Source organism: Apodemus sylvaticus, chromosome 1, assembly GCF_947179515.1.
Source record: "Apodemus sylvaticus chromosome 1, mApoSyl1.1, whole genome shotgun sequence".
Taxonomy (NCBI): Eukaryota; Metazoa; Chordata; class Mammalia; order Rodentia; family Muridae; genus Apodemus; species Apodemus sylvaticus.
The window spans coordinates 168,645,813-168,666,347 of NC_067472.1; the positions used below are offsets into that span (position 1 = coordinate 168,645,813).

The 20,535-nt window shown below is 52.2% G+C and overlaps 1 protein-coding gene across 1 annotated transcript in view; it reads left to right on the plus strand.

The window, feature by feature from the left end:
* Positions 1-20,535, plus strand: part of Ush1c (USH1 protein network component harmonin) — a 45,806-nt gene that overhangs the window by 19,425 nt on the left and 5,846 nt on the right. Inside the window, exons 12-22 of the mRNA XM_052193160.1 lie at positions 30-172; positions 886-951; positions 1,990-2,114; positions 6,618-6,667; positions 10,111-10,263; positions 11,333-11,449; positions 11,965-12,450; positions 15,904-16,023; positions 16,995-17,045; positions 19,452-19,493; positions 20,214-20,267. Coding sequence (XP_052049120.1) covers positions 30-172; positions 886-951; positions 1,990-2,114; positions 6,618-6,667; positions 10,111-10,263; positions 11,333-11,449; positions 11,965-12,450; positions 15,904-16,023; positions 16,995-17,045; positions 19,452-19,493; positions 20,214-20,267 — 1,407 coding nt within the window. The remainder of the gene's footprint in view (positions 1-29; positions 173-885; positions 952-1,989; positions 2,115-6,617; positions 6,668-10,110; positions 10,264-11,332; positions 11,450-11,964; positions 12,451-15,903; positions 16,024-16,994; positions 17,046-19,451; positions 19,494-20,213; positions 20,268-20,535) is intronic.

The window sequence follows — 20,535 nt, forward strand, 5'->3', positions numbered from 1 at the left end:
GCCTGAGCTCCCTTTCCCACCCCTGACAGGGCCGGGAGCTGTTCATGACAGACCGGGAACGGCTGGAGGAGGCTCGGCAGCGTGAGCTGCAGCGGCAGGAGCTCCTCATGCAGAAGCGGCTGGCCATGGAGTCCAACAAGATCCTCCAGGAGCAGCAGGAGATGGAGCGCCAGTGAGTGGCCAGCTGGGGCCCACATCCCAGACCAGACCAGTGCTATACAAGACAGGCTCAGGCCAGCCATAGTGAGCACATGCCTGCCTGTTGTGTCTCATTGTATCCAGGACTTTGTTGTTGTTGCTAGTTTAGCTCCCAAGGTATCCCTGGGAGGGAGGTAGCACCAACCCATTATAGGCGAGAAAGCTGAGTCTCTGAAGTTCTGCCTATGTCCAGAATCATAGGAGGCCAGGCTGGGAGGAAACAGTCTAGGACAGGAGCCTGGCAGTCACCCTGGGGGCCCCTAACTGTGGTGATAAGCCCCACCCCTGCATGTTTGAAGCAGCAGACTGAGAAAATCAACTGGATAATCAACTCATAAGTCAAACCACTGTCAACCTACCAACTCTGACACATTTTGGGTGCTTACTAAATGTTTGGAAAAGGGAAGAGAAGGCCACTCCATCTCCTCCATCACAGAATTAGCCTGGTGAGCTTTATCTTTGCATAGGAGCTAGTCCTGTGCCACTGAATCCCTGCCCAGCAGCCCCAGATAAAATTACCCAGGACCACAGGGCCTAGACTTCACAGAACCACACCCACGGTTCCAACATTTTTGGAAGATTGACAGCAGAGAACGATTAAAACTGTCTCTCAGATCAGAAGTCAGGCACAGAGAATTAGCTCTCTGTGCAGAGACTCACGCAGGCAAACCTCTATCTGTGTTTCAGGAGGAGAAAGGATATCGCCCAGAAGGCCGCTGAGGAGAATGAGAGATACCGGAAGGAGATGGAGCAGTGAGTTGTGGGGCCCAACTTGAGTGCCCATGGCTGCGTGTGCTGAGGGCATGAAGTTAGAAATATGAACACATCTGTCATTCCATGACAGAATCACGCAAAATCCACAAACTGCATTCACTTCCTTGGCTTATATCCACCCAACAGTTCCAATCTCCCTCTTTTCTTGTGACCATAGTTACTTTTATTACACCCATACAATATAGTATATGCCTCATGGTGATGTAGGAGCAGAAGCCCCAGGAGACAGGTGGGAATTGCCTGGCTGTCAGTCCCTCAATGCATGTCAGTCATTGATATACGCTGGATGGTCTGAAGACCAGGGAATGGGATTGTCGCCATTACAATGTCACATGCCCTTCTCTTTATGGGGTCCAGGTTGGGATGTTGCTCCATTCACTCTTTTAGTATGCTGGGCGAGTTTCGGGGCTCACTCTATACACCCACGTACCCATATGTTCCCAGCCTACTTTAGTAAGTTTCTGGGTGGTACCTCTTTACTCTTAGGAGGAGCTACCACGGATGGCCCCGGACACATGGTAGTGTCTACAAGCACAAACACATTGCCGAGTCATCCCACCGCTGCGTTTTTTACTCAAAACAGAGACAAATGTTGCTTTGCCTAATGGACTCGCTCAGGGCAAGGCACAGCCTGAAGCTTTTGTTCCCCACAAGGTAGAACATAGTTCAGTTCAGGGCTCAGCCTGCTCTTAGCCCTGGACCGACACGTGCGCATGGGAGTGTGGCAAGCCACTGCAGACCCTGCTGATGCTGCCGGGAATCTGCTTTTCTCAAGACCCCTCCTCTTTAATTCTAACCAAGTCTTTGGTCTCGGCGCAACCAGAGCACCAGAGCGTATTGCCGAGGCTGTGTGCACACTCAGCTTAGCCACCCCACTGCAGCGGTGTCCTAGCCTGGGCTAGAGCCGTGAACCCTCCCTTCCCGAACTGGTTGGTGTCCTCTGGCAGCAACAAGTGAGCCCCTGAAAGTTCTGCCACCAATCACAGGTGTGTGTGTGGGGGGGGGGTCTCACTTCAGGATCTCGGAGGAGGAAGAGAAGTTTAAGAAACAGTGGGAAGAAGACTGGGGCTCAAAGGAACAGCTCATTCTGCCCAAGACCATCACCGCAGAGGTGCACCCAGCGCCCCTTCGCAAGCCCAAGTGTATGTATGACCTGTCCGGGATGGCATGGGGGCCCTTCCAGGGCCTGGGGCTAAGAGCACTCGATAGAAATATAGTCTTCCTCCCTCAGCAGCGCCTTCCCTGGTGACTATCCCAGGGCTGTCTGGGCTGTGTTTCCCTCAGGAGAGGCGGTGTGAGTGGGCAAGCATCAGCTAAGGCCTCGTGGTAGGAGAGTCTGCTTTCCCTCCGTGTCTGGAGCGGGGGATCTGCCTCACTCATATACAGGCTCCCCCGTACCAAGTGACACAGATGCTGCAGATCTTTGGGATGCTGTGGAGGGGACAGAGAGCTTGGTGGATGTGGAATGAATTGATTTATAAGATGACTACCTGAGCTTGATGCATGTCATGGTGTCTTCTGGCCTGGTTCTGAACTTGGGCTGAGTTGAAACTAACATCAAGAAAGAGTAGATCTCTGGTGGTCCACGGTTGACAGGAAGCTAGGGAGGAGTCGGTCAGAGGACCCTGCCACCGTCATCCCTGCATGTGGACAGCTGTCCCGCCACTGTTACTCTGAGGATGGAGGCAGAGGAAGAATATAAGACCCCTCCCCATGTACCCACTGGAGTCTGGGGGTTGTGCTATCCTGGGCCTAAGCACACCCACCCACCCCCACCCTTCCCATCTCCGCTTTAGCGTCATGTGTTCTTCCATTAGAAGTTCCCCACCTACCTGCTCTCAGCCCCACCCGCCAGGAGGTGATGGAGGAGAGGGGCTCCAAACCGTGTGGTCCATGGCTATCACAAGGCCCTCCTTCCTGTCTGGGTCTTCACTCCCACGCCCTATCTCTTTCTATTCATAATTGACCCGGGAAGGTTCTCTAACCTTCTTGTGTTCAGGCCTAGACTGTGGGTGCCTCCAGATGGGAGTGTCCTTGGACCCCAGAACCAAGGTTCCACATTGCAATGGGCTTTAGCTAACTCACCTAACTCAAGAGTCCCACCTGTGCCTTATAGGGTAACCCCTTTGCCAACCACAGAACAGCTGTGCAGGACTTCCAGACTCTTCCATTTCACTCTCCCCTGGTGCATTCCTTCCTGGCAGCAGGGTACAGGTCTCATCTCTCAGGGACGACAAAGCACTCTCTCATCAGCCTCCCCCACACTAGTCTGTATTTGCTGAGGATGTAGCCTGAGACAAATTTCCAGTGAATAATTCGTATTTTAGACAGGAGCTAGTTTCTTTTGTGAGTGAAACGGGAGCTTCAGAAGGAGAGAAATCGATTTTAATTGCTTCTCACAAAGGTAATATGAGTTTTTGTAGTACTTTTCTAGAAACTGGGTCTCAGCTTCACAGTCCCAGGGATTGTGGAAAAATAAAGGCCCTTTCACAAGCCTGGGTATTTATTTAATGCTTTTTAATTTTCCTGAATAAAAGGATCAGACTCGGGCTAGGCTATGCTGAGGCAGAACCCAAGTTCAGATTGATGCCCGAGTCCCCCACCCACCTGGGACTTCTGCTGCGGCCATCTGTCGTCACATGCCGCATTAGCCCTGTTTGTTCCTTCTCCTGTCGCTGTGACCAAAACAAGTTACGGAAGGAGCAGTTTGCTTTGACTCATAGTGTGAGGTTGCTGGTCACATCATGGCCATAGTCAAGAAACACACACACACACACACACACACACACACTTCTTCTCTATTCAGTCTGGTAACCCAGCCCATGGAATCCTCCCACGTGAGGATGGGACGTCCCACCTCGGTCAACCCAATCTAGAGCAGGCACACCCATGGCTTTGCCTCCCAGGTGCTTCTAGATCTCTCCAAGTTGATAGGATTTATATAGGACAGTATTCAGGGCTGGTCTGCAAATGCAGCCAGGCCTCTGGGAAGCTCCGTTCTGTTTCTCTCCTGCCCCCGCCACAGAAGGCCACAGAGGTAAGGCTGCATAGCCAGCAGAAACTCCCCCTGACAGCGCCTCCTTAACCTCCCTTCAGCTCTAGATCTGGTTAGCCAACAAATTTGATCTGACTCAGGCTTCTGCGCCTGTGAAGAATGGGCTCGATCGACCCTTTTGAGCAACCAGAGAAGAGCCTAGAACATCCAGATCCTAGAACAAGAAGCAGCCTAAGCTTACAGACAGCATACAGACAGCATACAGACACCATATAGATAGCATACAGACAGCATACAGACGACAGCATACACACAGCATACACACAGCATACAGACTGCATACAGACAGCATATAGACAGCATATTGGCAGCATATAGACAGCATACAGACTGCATACAGACAGCATACAGACAGCGTATTGGCAGCATATAGACAGCATACAGACAGCATACAGACAGCATACAGACAGCATATTGGCAGCATATAGACAGCATACAGATAGCATATAGATAGCATTGGCAGCTCTCCCAAACCTGGTCCCCCCATGGGACCAGGACAGCTACCTCAACCACCCCGCCATGGCTGACCAGCCACAGGCAATACTGCCCAGTCCTCAGAGCTAGAACATATCATCACAGAGATGCCTAAAAAGACCCTTCCTTAGCTTATCAGCAAGATATGCGGGAGGAAGGGGTTTTTTCATGGAGGATTCTTCCCCTTAGCTAGAAGATGAGGGGCTTTAATGAGAGGAGACATCACTAGTCCCCTCTCCCTCAAGGATCCCCGTCGGTTATTGCCCATCCAACAGACCCATGACTTGAAAGTTGACGGGAGGTTGTTGGTTTTTTTCCCAAGCCAAGCATTTCTTTGTGCGCTCATTGTCTTCCCTAAGCATGAGTGTTGCCTTTGCCTAGTAAATGTGATTGGACCTGACTGCAAAGCAACTGAACGCACTGCCTGAGGAAGGAGTCGTTATGAAATATCAAACAGAGTTCACAAGCAGCCTTCTGTTCTCCCCGCTGGGGTCCCAGGGAGCCCAGGATCCGGGTTGTAAATTGCTGGAGTAGATAGCTGGGTTTTCCACATGGTGCTGAGACCCCTGCTATCCTAACGGCACACTCCCTGTGTGTGTCACCTCCTTGGGAGTCCCAGCCTTTGCCTACTGCTCACACAGCTCAGATAACCCCCTGGTGGATACAGAGCCCTAGGGGAGTGGGAGTAAGAAAACCCATCCTCCCATGAACAGCCTTTCTCCTCCAGACGTAGATAATGCTCAGAGATTACCAGCCTCCTCCCTGTTCCTCCAACTCTCAACCCTACGCCCCGAAAACCAGTTCTCGTGCTGATGTCAGATCAGGGGACTGTACTGTTAGCACACTTTATAGACAGAAGAGTTAAAGCTACTGAGGTGCAAAGCACTGTGTGTACACACCAGAGCAAGGAAACCTAGCTGGAGGCTCTTGAGCCCTGCTGCTGCCCCTGACCCTACAGCTTCGTGGAGACAACTAGTCACGGGCTCCCAGACTCCTAGACAGCTCCTTTTCTGAGACCTCTTGGTTCATCGGCTTGCCCCTCTTTCCCCCTGGGTAGATGACAAGGGAGTGGAGCCTGCAGACCACTTGGACGGAAGCACGGAGAAGCAGAGACAGCAGGTTGGCGCCCTTGCTTTGCTCCCTGGCTTGGCTGCCCTGCTTGCTCTGCCCGTCTCCTTTGGATATAGTGGAGACACCAGCTTGAAAGAGCTGGACCACGGTGGGACACCCTGGGGTCTGTGAGGATGCGCCAGGCTTGGCCCATGCACTGAGTACTAAACTTTAGGGACAAGATTCATGGCTGAGCTGAAAATTTGTTTGGCATGTGCCAATACAGAGGAACCACTGGCTCCAATATTTAAATACTGCCCACCCAAGACCCCCCACCCTACTGCTCTGGCCTCTACCATAATACTGACCCCTTAACCCCTCCCCACATCAGCCACGGAGCTGGTGTGTCTGCCCTAACTCCGAGCTCAACAGCACAGAGAGCCAAGCATGGGCTATCAACTGTAGCCTTGAGGGCCCGGGTCTGGGGTACTACCCCGCTGTGCTATTGCCTAGGCAAGGGCACTATGCCTTGTTTATCTGACCTGGGCTGGGGACTTGCTTTCTGGAAGCTTATCTCCTGTTTGCTGTTACCACAACTACCCTTCCAGAACCTTCCAGAATGACTGCCTTTCTTTGGTGTTAGTAGAGGGGCTATGAGATGCTTCCGCTCTTTCTGGAAGCAGTTCTAGGCAGAGGCTCCGCCACCTTTTGTTTGAAGCCATTTCTTAGATGAGGAAAGCCGACTGGGGAGCACTTTTCTTTCTTCCCATGGGCCTTTGCGTTCGCGTCTGCTTCTGTGACTTGGAAAAGCATGTCTTTTCACAAAGACAGTCTTGCTGGTTTTCTGGCACGAACTTCAGAAGCCAGTGTTCTGGGGAGATAGAAGGATGGTGAGCTGGACCCTGGGCATCAGGGCGGTACACAGGCGATCTCTAGCATCAGGTGAGGGGAAAGTGGACCAAAGAGCATGCTGTTCGGTTTTACAAAGCCACACATTCCTTGGAAACCAACCCCCAACTGTTGCCCGTGGATACTGCGTCTCATCGCTTGTTTTCCATCCTTGTAGCTTTTGGGTGGTTTTACCGTTACGATGGCAAATTCCCAACCATCCGGAAGGTAGGACAGGCCTGAGCAAGGCATTGTGTGCTGCTGAGTTTGATGTGAGCTGTGACCTTTCCTGTCCATTTCTTTACCCCTCCACTTGCAAAGTTGACCCTTTGACCCCTGTGTTCTGATGTCTGGCAGGGGTGCCGTGATAGAAGGGTCAGGAGAGGGGAGCAAGCGTTCCTAGCATGAGACTTGCCTAAGCCCTGGGTGGCTCTGATGGCCTCAGTCAGGAGCAAGCAGCTTCAGTCTTGCTATACCAAGCAGGACCAGAGCCATGGCCAGAAGCCTGGGACACGTGGGGTAAAACTCCAGGGTGGGTGACATAAAGCAGTTCATGGTGACCCTGCCAGATGCAGCTTGTGTGGAATTTGGCACCCCGGTCTGGGAATGTAGCCATATTAATTCCAACTATGGCCTAGACCTATCTCCGCCCAGGGCCAGGATTATGTATCTTTCCGTTCTCTAAGACCTTTAATTTTCTTTCTAAATCTTATTATACTATCTCCAGGCCCCATAAAATACTCATCTTTTGTCTTACTAAATTTCATCAATATTTGATTATGAAAATGCCACAGTTAATATCTGTACTGTGATTAGACATTCAAGATGGCTTGGTATTTAGAAATCAGGCTGCCGGCATAAATCTGAGTGAAGTCAATTTATGACATCACTGGAGCCAGCTCAGGTCTCTCTAGCAAGGGCCCTTGGAAGCAAGACTGTGGCAGCAACATGAGCTTGGGGTGCTGGCCAGCACACCCCCTTACACAGCACCAGTGATATTCCTGACACACGTGTGCATTTTGACCTGGGATTGTAGCATCCCACAGCAGTGAGCAGGCTTAGGCTACGGCTCCTGCAGGACCCCTTCCCACTCTGTTAGGATCTCAGAGATCCTAGGACTGTGGCCTCAATGTCCCAGGCTGAGTCTCTGGCTTGAAGTCCTGTCCAATATTTTGACATTGTGACATTGTGACACAGCATTGATATCTACAAAGGTCCCATACAATTGAGTTACAAAAGCCTTTCAAAAATAATATATTGTTTTAAGTAAGTTTATGGTTCTGTGTCAGGCTGTGTTTGTAGCTATCCTTGCTGCAAGTTAGAGGCTGGACTCTGGGAGAGTCTCATAGCATTAGACTGCTGATTCTGCCCATTATAGTCTCTATTAGAACTCGGCTAAAGGAAACAGCATATTTCCTACACCAGTGCACGGATGTGTGTGTGTTTGTGTGTATGTGTGTACACACACACATACATAGATTTTACTGGAAAAATAATAAGCACAAATAGTGCATATGTTCTCCAAACATAAATAGCTATGGAAATGTAAATGAGCTGGAATGGTCCACACACACAAATCTCATTCCTTGGCAGTTACTCTTAGTGACGAGGTCAGGCTAAAGTCCCCATTATTGGTTTCATTGTCATGCTAGAAACAGCTGGTATTTTGGTTTCTGTTCTCACTTCCCCAAGAGAACAGTTATTAGTCGGTCGATAGAATTTTTCCTCTCAGCCTCGATGGAAACAGATATTTACTATGAGTATAACTGATGATTAATAGGACAACACACGCACATCACTCACATCAACTCTGAAAACCCATCATCACCCTGTCCAGAGCCACTGGACACGGTGTTTCTCAGTAGCTGGAGCTAAGGATTATAAAGGTGTATCCATAGCCATTAGAGTCAGAAGTCAGACCCCCTTATCTGAAAGGAGAGATTTCATGTAATTGTTCTCAGTTCAATGCCACCAGTTCAAGGAGGCCCAGTCTATGCAGGGCCTGGAGGAGTCCTGATTCAGTCCAGGAGCCTTCACAAGAACTACTTGAGTGAGCTGAGGCTGGGGAGAGATGGCTCAGTGGGTAAAGCACTTGTCTCCCAAGTGTAAGGTCCTGAGTTCAGATCCCAGAATCCACATAAAAACTTGGGCATACTAGCATGCTTACAAGCTCTCCTAGCCCAGCATGGAAGGCAGATTCATGGGCAGTTAAGTTATCTGTACAGGGGGTGCAGTTGCTGGCCGCGGTGGCGGCGGGGGTAGGGTGGGTGGGGTGGGGGGGGTGCTCTGTGGCAGTTTGCCCATCTCCATCTGTCAACAGATTCCCTTACTGAGGATGAGACAGGAGTTGTCACTGCCCTTCTCAGAAGCACACTCTGGCTGTGAAATCTTGACATTACTGTAGGTTTGGTTTTTGCTTTGTAAACAGTAGAATGGACATTCCTATTATGGTGGCCCCTGAGGGCGCCGTGACCTTATTCAAGCCATGACCTTGTTCAAGCAGGCTGCCACTAAGTAGACCCCTCTGGCTCCCTTGCCGTCTGAACCTACAGCATGGTGTGAGCATTTGATCTGAGCTGAGCTAGGGGCCTGGTGAGCAGGGGAGGCCATGAAGTGAGCAGAGACAAAGCAAGGAGAATCTCCTCCTTGAGATGCCGTGGGCCGCTCTAGACATGGCTCCCAGAGGCGAGCACTTCCAACGCACGTTAGCCATTGTTGGAGATGTGGTTGTCTTTAGTTGGCGCAAGATGAGCACATCCAAGGTCTGTGGCACTTCGTACCCGAGGTTGACACGTGTTGACTTTCTCTGCTTCCTGTTCTGAGTGCCGGCTCTGTGCTCTCTGCTGTGTGACAGGACTGATCTCCCGCCTGCTGTGTTCCTTTGCCCCCTGATTATCTGAGCTCAGTGGAAAACTGGGACCTGGAGGATGCAGGTCTGAGACTGCATCACTTCCTAGATGTCTGACTTTGTGGAAGGGATTGCACCTCTTTGAGTTTGTGACTTCCATCTGACCCTGCATCTCCCAATCCCAGAATCTTCAGATAATTCTCCAGTTTAGAAAGAACCCTGGCTCTGGACTCTCTAAGTAATAAAAGTGTAGAGCATCCCGTGTGCCTAGCTTCAGGCCTCACACATAGACCATGACAGATGACCTATGCATATCACTCAGACTTTCTAGAATCTCCCAGGATGCATCTCTGGCATCTGAACAGTATCCATTTTTCTCCTTCACAGCCAGGGAAGGCAAGTACCCAGGTCCTATGAAGTAAACACAATGCCTTTTATTAGGAAGAACTTAGAGATCTCCAAATCTCTTTCATACGTGGTATTTCATGGGCACTGACTGGAGACCTGGATCAGCTGTTTCTCCCACTTTAGAGATGTAGGGAGTCCAGGTCTAGACCGGTTACAGAGCTTAGCCAACAGGTCACACAGCTAGTCAGTGAACCAGTAAGCCAGTGTGTCTCCCACTCTGCAATGGGTACCCGTGGCCTGCCTGACCTCAGCCTGAGGTGTGACTCCCAGCATGGTAGGACAGAGCTGGGAGGGTGGCTCACTGTGGCAGGGCACCTTGTCCTGTCTGAGAACTGGATGTCCTATTTGCTGTCCTGCGTTATCCCCAATGCCACCTAATCACCCTTACCACACGCGCAATGCTCCGTCTGCCCAGAAAGCAAAAGAGAAGAAGAAAGCCAAGTACGACAGCCTGCAGGACCTGAGGAAGAACAAGAAGGAGCTCGAGTTTGAGCGAAAGCTCTACAAAGAGAAGGAGGAGATGCTGGAGAAGGAGAAGCAGCTGAAGATCAACCGGTTGGCCCAGGAGGTGTGTGCACTGTCCCAGACACAGCTCTTTCTCCCAACAATCTTCCAAGGCCCAGTTTGGGATCCTTCTCCACAGGTGGGGTGTAAAGACAGGTCCTTCCTCCCTCCCAGTCCGGAGAGTGAGGCTGTCCCACCTACCCAGGGTCTTCTGAGGCCAACTCTAGCTTAAGTGCATGTTTAAGATTAACACTAGTCTCCTGGTTTAGGGACTGGGTCTGAGGCTAGCCTCCCTGTCCTGACTAGGTCTCAGGTTAGGCACTGATACATGAATCTGCCACCTTTACTCTAACCTATGAGGGTATAACTATGGCAACACCTTTCCATCTTGGGTATGGCAAGGAGAGGGTCTTCTGGCTCTCGGTCTATCTCAGGTTAACCCCTCTGCCTCTCTTGAAAGTTTATTAAGCGTTCCAGTCGCCTGCCTCATCCAGGGTACTTTCCCTACCAAGTCCAGCCAAGCTGGCTTGGCTTTTGGTGCATGGTCTAACCTTTTAGTGTAGATGTCAAGTCTGAAACTCTCTTCAGTACAGGCTTAGGGTCTGAGACTGCTTCCACCAACACAGTACGTCTGAGGCTGGACCTCTATCTATAACCTGTAACCTGGGAATGTATCTCAGACTAATCGTGTCCACAGCAACCTCACAGCCGCAGCAGTTTCTGTGTCTTGAGATTGTTGGCCCCGCCTTCCTGACTGCAGGCAATACCCTTTCTGCTGCTCTGTAATGTTCCCATGACTCACAGTGCCAGGCTGATTAGATTATAAAACCAGAGAAGTCCTGGGAAATGTGAAGCCTATTAGGTCTGGCATCCCAAATAGATTAACTTCAAGATGAAGAATAAGGTTGAACTTGCACTTCTAAGGACAGGGCAGCCTTGCGGCGAAATAAGAGTAAAGTTAAACCCGTGGGCGGGGGGGGGGGGGGGGGAGTAGCTAGGAAAGAACTCAAGAGCCTCGGGGTTATGTGAATCCTGGGAGCCAGCATTGCCAGGCAATGTGTGTGGAACCCTGTGTGTTGCTGCCCATGTGATTCAGCGTGCCCTTTGTCCTCTCCACGGGTCCTGGGTCCCAGGTGTCTGAGACTGAGCGGGAAGACCTTGAGGAATCGGAAAAGACTCAGTATTGGGTGGAGAGGCTCTGTCAGACTCGCCTCGAGCAGATTTCCTCTGCCGAGAATGAGATCACTGAGGTAACAGAGATTTCTCTTCACGTGGCTCCTCCTGTCAGTCACCTTCGCAGTAATACTCTCTGGGGACAGTGGGAGGCGTGATGGTCTTTGGTGATCACCGGTCACAGTGGTGGACATTTCACTGTCTACAGCCCAGACATGACAGCTGCTGTCACCTCCTGTCATGAGGAAGGGAGATGAGTCTGTTTGGATGAATTTATCTTCTGGGTGACCACAGGTTCCTTCTGTCCCAAGACAGTCCCCACTGGGCCTGTTGTCCCTGCTATAGTTACCAAGGGTCCCCCTTACATCTCAAACGTGTCCCACTTCAGAGGGTAAATGATCTGGCCACGCCCAGATGGCATAGCTCAAACCTCTCTTGTCCCTCCCAGTCCCGCTGGCTATGCTGGGCAGCTGGGTGGTGGCGCCTATGGCTCTGGTTTGCGTGATGGGGACCCAGCAGCAGAATAAAAAGAGCAGAACATTTCTGTTGCTATGCTGTGGGGTTAATAATGACAGCACTTCTTCACCCCCAGATGACCACAGGGCCCCCACCTCCCCCACCTTCTGTGTCTCCTCTGGCTCCTCCCTTGAGACGATTCGCTGGTGGGATCCACCTCCACACCACCGACCTGGATGACATCCCCCTGGATATGTTCTACTATCCCCCCAAGACCCCCTCAGCACTGCCTGTGATGCCCCACCCTCCACCACCCATCAACCCACCTTCCAAGGTCCCCGCCCCTCCTGTACTTCCCTCACCAGGCCACGTGAGCAGTTCATCCTCACCATGGGTGCAACGCACTCCACCCCCAATTCCCATTCCTCCCCCTCCGTCTATTCCCACCCAAGACCTCACTCCTACCCGCCCACTGCCCTCAGCACTGGAAGAGGCCCTGGGCAACCACCCCTTCCGCACCGGGGACCCAGGCCATCCAGCAGATGACTGGGAGGCAAACGCCCACAGTGGGAAGCCCTCCAGCTCCCCCACCACTGAGCGGAGCTTCCCACCCGCCCCGAAGGTACCATCTTACTCTGCATGTTGGGCTTGCAAACAAAGTGGGGCGTGGGTGGGTGCTGTTTCCCATGCCCTCCGCTGCCACGGTGAGCGGGGATGGGGGGAAGCAGCATCTTGCCCTGTTTCCCAGCTGTGACGTGCTGCCCCGCATGGGTGTGCTCTCTGCTGTTTGTCGAAGCCCTGTATTTACATGGGGAATTGCTGTGACCGTGAAATGAGCAACAGTTTCTCAGGTCAGCCTCTGATGACGTTAGCTCCTGAGCTGGTGAAAGTTGGTGAACTGCAGTGCAGTGCTCTCTGGTTGTGTGGAATAGTCAGCTGTGTCTTCATAGGGACGGAGACATGCTCATATGTAGGAAGTGAGCCCCAGGTTCAACTGGAGAAGGGGTGCATGGGGGAAGCTGGGGTGTACCTAGCTCTGAAAATAAAGGGTAGTCTTAGGACACTCCAGCGCCTTTCCCCACAGCCCGGGCTGGCAGCACGGGCTTGGTGCGTAACTGTCAGAAACGTCTGGCCAGGACCCAAGAAAGAAACCCTGAAGATGAGAGAGTTCTTAGAAGTTCTCAAATTTACTATTAAAAGACGAGGAATGTTTTTCTTGGATGTTGACAGATTGAGCGGCGGTATATATTTCCCAGCAATTGATCTTTATCCAAAGACTGCTTTGGAAGCGTTGGTCCCTGGGCACCGTGTGAGACTTTGTAGCCAGTGGCCAGGCCCGACTCAGCTGAGGAGGCTCCCGTCCACTGGGGGGTGAGGGGCTGCAGGGAAAGGGGCTGCAGGGTGTTGGCAGGACCTCCCCAGAGGCTCTCATCAACCTCCCACTCATGTTCCCAAAGTGGGAGCGGATTTACTAGGTCAGATCATTCAGGGGAGTCAAAGAGATGCCAGGTACCTGCTCCTGACTGGCTATCAGCCCGGCTGGAGGATCCCAGGGGGACTGGAGTCCTATGGACCTCTGGTGGGAGACTTGATTCCTGCAGCTCAGATAGGGAAAGAGGTGTTTCCTCACTGTGGGGACATCTCCCAGAGCCCAACCAGACATCAGTTTTAAGAGACTGTTAGCCTGGCACAGAAGGACCCGTCCTTCTCTGTAAGTGACCGCAAAAGGTGGGCAGTAGCTTTTCCTTAACAAATCGGATTCATAGATCCAAGGCCAGGCTCAGGCCTTGCAGCTCTTGGTAGGAGCAGAGCTGAAGATGCTTCTATGAGGCTGGCACACCTCCAGGACTTTGCCTTTGGGAGAGCTTCTGTAGGTTATGTGGGTCTTCACTAAGCTAGTGCAGCCTACGTGCTCCAGCTGAGGATACCTCTGCCTTGCAGGGGCTTGGAGCTGAGTGTTGAGGGGTAGAGTACATAGGGGTCAGAGGAAGGTCATCAGAGCAGCAAGGAACCTAATGATGGCAGGGGAGATAGTAACAAGTCAGACCTTGGAGTCTGGAACATATTCTGCCGTTCCCTGGCTAAATGACTTCGGGTACACATTAATTCATCTATGTGAGCCTGGACATCCTGGTCTCTCTGCATAGAACACAATGGTACCTATCTACTGTGAGAACCAGACAAGTTAATGCATATAGGGGGTGTGGTCAGCATGTTGGGCCAAAGCTGTAATCTTAGCACTCCAAAGGCTGATGCAGGAGGATCACTGAATGTGAACACAACCTGAACTACACAAGAATTTCAGAACAGTCTAGGCCATAGAGTAAGACACCAAAACAAAACTCCCACCAAATAACCATAAAAGTAAACAGGGTCTCATGTTGCCAAGGCTGGGCCTTGAACTCATTTTGTAGCCAGAGATGGTCATAAGCCTCTGCTATGCCTGCTTCCACCTCGCAAGTGCTGGATTTACAGGCGCGTGTCTCCTGCCTCTGTTATGCGGCACTGGAAATTGACCCTAAGGTCTCGTGCATGCTGGGAAGGCACTCTAGCAACTGAGCAGCAGCTCCACCCTGCGCTAATGCATTCCAAGTTAAGACTTCAAAGAGTTGCAGGTGCATGCGCAGTGCTCATTAGATAACAATGGCTGCTATTAAGAGTCCCTCGTCCCGGTAAATTAGAATGAAATAAATTAGAACAAAACCATGAATGGGGGTGGGGGATCGTTTTTTAGCAAACACTGAGTCAAGACTCAAGACAGGCTCCACTCTCTCTGACTCTTGTATGGTTATTTGAGGATGCCACACTGCTTGCTCCTGATCAGGGTAAAGAAACGTCCAAGTCCCTTAAAGGACTGGACCACGGTGACTATCTCAAAACACCGGGACTGTCCTTGACTCAAAGCCGCTTCCTCGTGCTGGCCTTCACCCCATCCGTCCTGCCTAGTCCTCTGCCTGTGTGCACAGTTTTCAGTGTGTGCAGCAGAAAATGTAGGTAACATGTCTGCATAGTTACCCCAGCCATGAGCTAGCCTCAGGTAATAGAAACAGGTACTGTGAGCCTGCCAACCCAGCACCTGCCTGTGGAAGGTTCCAGAACCATATCTGCCCAGGCACTGCGTGCCGCGCCCGCCATACTGTTGAGTTATTTGTTTATTCAGTCAATACCTACCATATGCCAAACACTCTGCTAGTGCACTCAACATTAGACAGTCAGCCGTAGTCCTTACCCAAGCCAGTCTAGTGGGGGTGTCTAGTCTGAAGGTGGGGGACCCACAGATATCTGGGGCATGAGCCAGCCAGATTCATCAGTCTTAAACTAACCCCCGTAGACATTTTGCCTGAGCCCACATCCTCCACAAGGTCCTGGCGTGTCCAAACCTGTCATGGCCCCACCAGGAACCCAGCTTGGTCTATAGGCCAAATGTGAAGTCTGAGGCCCTGGGGAGGAGAAACAGGAGGAAGGCAGTCACTTCCAAGCTAAAGCCTGGACTGGCTGAGTGGAGGGGCGATGACTTCAAGGCAGTAGAACCTGCTGTCTTAGAGGCTGACGTTGGACAGTGTTGACAGTCTCTAGGAGCCAGTCGAAAGGGCTTGGCGACAGGGCTGTACCTTGATGAGAGATGTTTTACCAGGTGATCAAGCATTAGAGCAAAGAAGACAAGTGCTGTCAGTCCCTGAACAGTCTGCTCTCTGATGCAACCTCACCCCAGGGATGCTGGGTACTGTGCCCAGATACTGGGAACTAGAGATGCCTTGTGTCAGACTACGGCACCGAGAATATATCCAGGGGAAATGGCCCTTTAAGGAAGGGGATATTGGGTGTCTAGTGTGAGGGAGCCTTGCAAGTGTGCCCTCTGACTCAAGTGGCTGATTCCCTAGAGCCACTCGGCCACACTGAGACAGCTGAGTTCTCTCTGTGTGAAGAGCCTACACCAGGCCTCTTCTGTCTGGGCAGATGAATCTTGCTGGCTCTGTGCATGGGAGTGACATGCATGTTTGTAGACGTACCATGGCTGTCCCTGGCCACAGCTACTATGACGTCACATGGGTCTCTCCTAAACTAACCCCTGTAGACATTTTGCCCAAGCCCACAGCCTCCACGAGGCCCTGGCGTGTCCACCATCTCCAAGCCCGTCATGGTCCACCAGGAACATAACTTCGTCTACAGGCCAGCTGTGAAGTCCGAGGTCCTGGTAAGACCCCTTGGGTCCCCTCCGGGGTGTTTCTTGAGCAACAAACCAGGGTTGTGTCACCTGGTTTCTGGCACCTCTGGGAGGGAAGTGAGATGTGACACGGTCAGATCCTGGGTCATCTTGTCACCTTCGTATTGGTCAAGGGATGAATCCACACAATTTGCAGTGGGTATGGACCCGTACAATTCTAGTTAGTTGGTTGACCACACACAGCCTGAAGCGAAGTCTAAAGATGACAGTGTTGAGTCTGGCGAGGTGACTGAGCTGGCACGGTGTTCATCGTGTGAGCGTGAGCACTTGAGTTTGACCCCAGGACCCACAGTTTTTTAAATAAAATTGGGCATAGTGATGTAATCCCTGTTCAGAGGAGACAGGCAGGTCCTTGGGGCTCACTGGCTGGCCAGCCAACCCTACTCTATGAGTTCCGGGTCACTAAGAGACCCTGCCTCAAAAGATAGAGTCGGTGGCACCTGAAGAATGACGCCCATGGTTGCCTCTGGCCTCTAGGCACATGCGCACACCCCATTTCGCTTCTCAACCCTCATTAGAACCAGGTGCTGGGGGAGTGGAAAGGTCTGCTCACTCCAGTCCCCACAGATAAGGAAATGGGGGGCTCACAGGCACCCCGCAGGGCTCCGATCTCCGACTGGCCTCACACAGTGGAGGCACAGCTATGACAGAACTTATTCCCTTCAGGGAAACCAAACCCAAATGTCAGGGCGGGTGCTCTGGGGCTTATTTCGAGCTGTAGCTGTTCCGTCGGCTCCCCCAAAGGGCAAAGGTCATGCCCTGGGCCAACCTGCTGAGTTCACTTGAGCTCTCGGGATCAGGGTACAGAGTGTCTGTGCGGCTTCATAGCAACTGTGAGGCGGGAGGCCTGGAGTGGCTGGCAGCCCCAGAGTCTGGCACCAGGGGGCAGACCATACCTATTTTTAACATCCGGTGGGGAACTGTCTTTTTATTCCTGGCAGCCGCAGGAGATGCTGAAGAGGATGGTGGTGTATCAGACAGCATTCAGACAAGTAAAATGAGCCTCTTGGTAGTGGTGTGTCTGGTAGTCCTGTGTATCTGGTTCTCCCCCACCCATCACTCCCTGCATGACTGCCTCTCCTCCACTCTAGGCCCTGGCAGTTTCAAGGCAGCCCAAGAACCACCTGCTGGGAAGCTGGGGCCAGCCCTGTGTCTCCCTCAACCCTGGCGAAAGGGGACCCATGGCTTTTCAGAACTTAACTGCTGACTGAGAAAGCCAACCAGCAGGATTCCCCACCCCTACCCTCTGGTGGTCCATTGAGGAAGTAGATCAGAAGGAACTCTGTGGGCTAAGATTGTTAGCCCTGACTCCATCCTTGGAGAGAAGGGAGTTGGGGGAGGGGTGGACGCCACCTTGCTTCTGAAGCTACTTGCTATCAGCAGAGCACAGCCTTTCATAGCCTCAGGAGATGGTGCCACCATGGTTTCTCCACCTCTCTGGGCTTCACTAGGACCTGGGAGTCCCTGCTGGCATCTGAGTTAGGTTAGGCAGACAGCCATCCAGCTAGCCAACACCCTTCCATCCAGAGCTAACTATCGGATCAACCGTTTCATCACCAATGAAGGAGAGCCTCCTACTGCCAAATCAAAGGCCACCTGACCAGCAGGTTCTCCAACTCCCCCACTCACAAGCCGAGATAGGCAGAAAATAGCAGTGGCGGTGGGAGGCACAGGCAGAGTGATTGTAAAGGAGGCAACAACTATCTTCCCCGTGCCGCAGAAGTGAGGCAGACGCAGGAGCTGTGGAGAACTCCTGCTTGGGTCAGACCCTGGGTTTAGATCCAGGACACTGGTCTGCTATCTGCTCATAAGCATTCTATCACCTGCCTCTCAAAGCACAGCCCTTGCCCAACAGGCCCTGGAGGACCCAGTTGGAGCCACAAACAACTCTCAGAAGGAAAATGACTACAGCTCAGGGGGATAAGGCTTCAAGCGTCCAGTTAAACCCTTGGCCTCCTCTGACTTACAACCTTAGGCATTAATGTCACCTCTCTGGCTTTGCTCTCTCCATCTGCCAAAGAGAGGGTGTGGCTCTCTTAAGGTAAACCAGACATAATGTTTCAGAAGTCTCAGATTTCTCACCACCCAGGCGTCCCTGAGAACAGTATTCAGAGTCCCCCAAAGGGAAGAGTGGCCAGCGTGACCCAGTATGGCAAAAGGAACACCAGGGATAGATAGGCCTCTCTTAGCGACAAGGACGCGGGTCCCAGATTCTGCCTCTCTGGTGCTTGGATGTGCTGCGTCCCTCGTTCTGCGTGCTGATTGACAGGCACAGACCGGCCTGGACATGGTCCATGTTGGCCAGACAGATCCACTGCCTCACGGGGGTTCAGCCTGGAAGACAAAATGCCCGGGAGAAAGGATGCAAGCAGAAATCCCAGGGCCTGTCTGCTGAAGTTGGGCCCTCGTCTTATGCCCAGTGTCTCATAGCTGCCATCCAGGCAGGGGCAGAATCTCTGGCCTGCTCGCAGTGCTGACTGCAGACCTCAGGAGAGACTCGGCGCAGCCTAGGGAACTGTGTGACTATCTTTCCAAGGGGAACTACTGGCTGTGGTTTTGGGGGCCTTAATTCAGGAATAGTAGCACCCAGGCCTCTGTGACCGGTGGGTGCCCTAATTTGGTCTACCGTGTATGTGACCCCTGGGTCACTCACCCTGGATTTTCCCACGACTTCTCACCATGTTGCTTCCAAGTCCTGGCCCATTTCACCCCAGCAACCCCACCGAGCCAGGGCCGTGTGCCCTTTCCATCCCCCTTGGAGACGGAGGCTTTGTAACTCCGAGATTAGCAAAGAGTAGCCAGACCTCTGCCCCCCAATCTTACTCCCTCCCTTCCTCCTTGCACGGACTGCCACTTGCCTTCCGCAGTCACTTTGTGGCTGAGTTCTCAGGCCTGCTCCCCTCCATGAGGTCAGAGCGCTGAGCGGAGAGCCTCGCTTCACCCCACGACCTGGTCACAGCCTCCAGTGGGGACGTAGAAGGCCAGCTTGGGCCAGCAGAATGAGACCTTTTGTGAGGCAAGGGCCAGCTTGCCTAGGCATCCAGACCCCAGTGATCTCCCTGGAGCCACAGGTGGCCACCCACTGAACAGAGCAGGGGCAGGGCCACCAGCTCCTCCAAGTGCTTCCTGCAGCTCCTTGCTTGCCCCACCCCCTTACAACTGCTATGGCTGCCAACCTCCTCCCTCCACCCCCATCCCCACCACAACTGCTCCCCACTCCTTGCTCACCCTGGCCCCTCCCACCCCTTGCTCACCCTGGCCCCTCCCACCCCTTGCTCACCCTGGCCCCTGGAATCCAGCTTGCTTGCCCTCTCCCCTGCCCGGCCTGTCTGAGCTTGATTTGCAGTGTGCTCCTGTGGCTGCTTCTCACCGTCCTAAAGCCCTCTCTTTGCTTACAGGATTTCCGAAAATATGAAGAAGGCTTTGACCCCTACTCCATGGTAAGAGGGAACTCTCTAGCCCAGGGGGGCGGGGCAATTCCAAACTGAGGAAGACCTGGAGCTTTATGGACCCTGGGGCACACAAAGGGCCCCAACGATGCCCCCAGATGCTCTTTCCTGCAAAGGCTCCATTTAGATGGCCTTTCAATGAGGGTCATGGTTTGTTCTGTCTGTCCGTCCATCCGTCCATCTGTCTGCCTGCCTGTCTATCTACCCACCCATCCATCTATCCATCCATCTACCTACCTACCTACCTATCTATTTATCTATCTATCTATCTATCTATCTATCTATCCATCCATCTACCTACCTACCTACCTACCTACCTACCTATCTATCCATCCATTTATCCATATGTATATGTATACATATATGTATATGTATATGGTATATATGCACATATATGTGTATACCGTATGTGCAATCACTGTTATGTGTGTGTATGTGTACACACCCATGTGTGTACATGTGTATGGAGTTACTAAAGCACTTAACAGAAGTTAGTTGCTAAGCACCAGCTTCATGCCAGGCAAAGTTCTTTCCTCCATCACCCCAGCAATCCTATAGTAGTGGAGCTGAGCCTTGTGGCTGTGTGTGTGTGTGTGTGTGTGTATGTGTGTGTGTGTGTGTTGTGCATGTGTGCAATGGGCCCATTGTCGAGGCACACTCTCCCACTTCAGCAAGCTCACAGTTGTTCTCATTTTGGTTTTCTGCTTCTAGTTCTCACCAGAGCAGATCGCAGGGAAAGACGTGCGGCTTCTGAGAATCAAGAAGGTACCTGGTCACGTGGCAGAGGCTGGTCACAACCCTCTCTGCCCTGCCATCTTGGTTCCCTGATTAGTCTACTCCTAGGTGGCCTGGCAGGTTCCTGCCCCTCTCCAGGCTCCCCTGGGGATGCTGCTCCTTGGGGTTGGGGGGCATACATACTCAACCCAGACCTTCTTTCTCCTGTAACTCTTGTGGCCTCTGTACTGCATGGTCTTATGCCTTCTCCACACTGTAGTTCTGTCAGACTTCCTGGTGCTCTGCAGGCTGCTCTCCA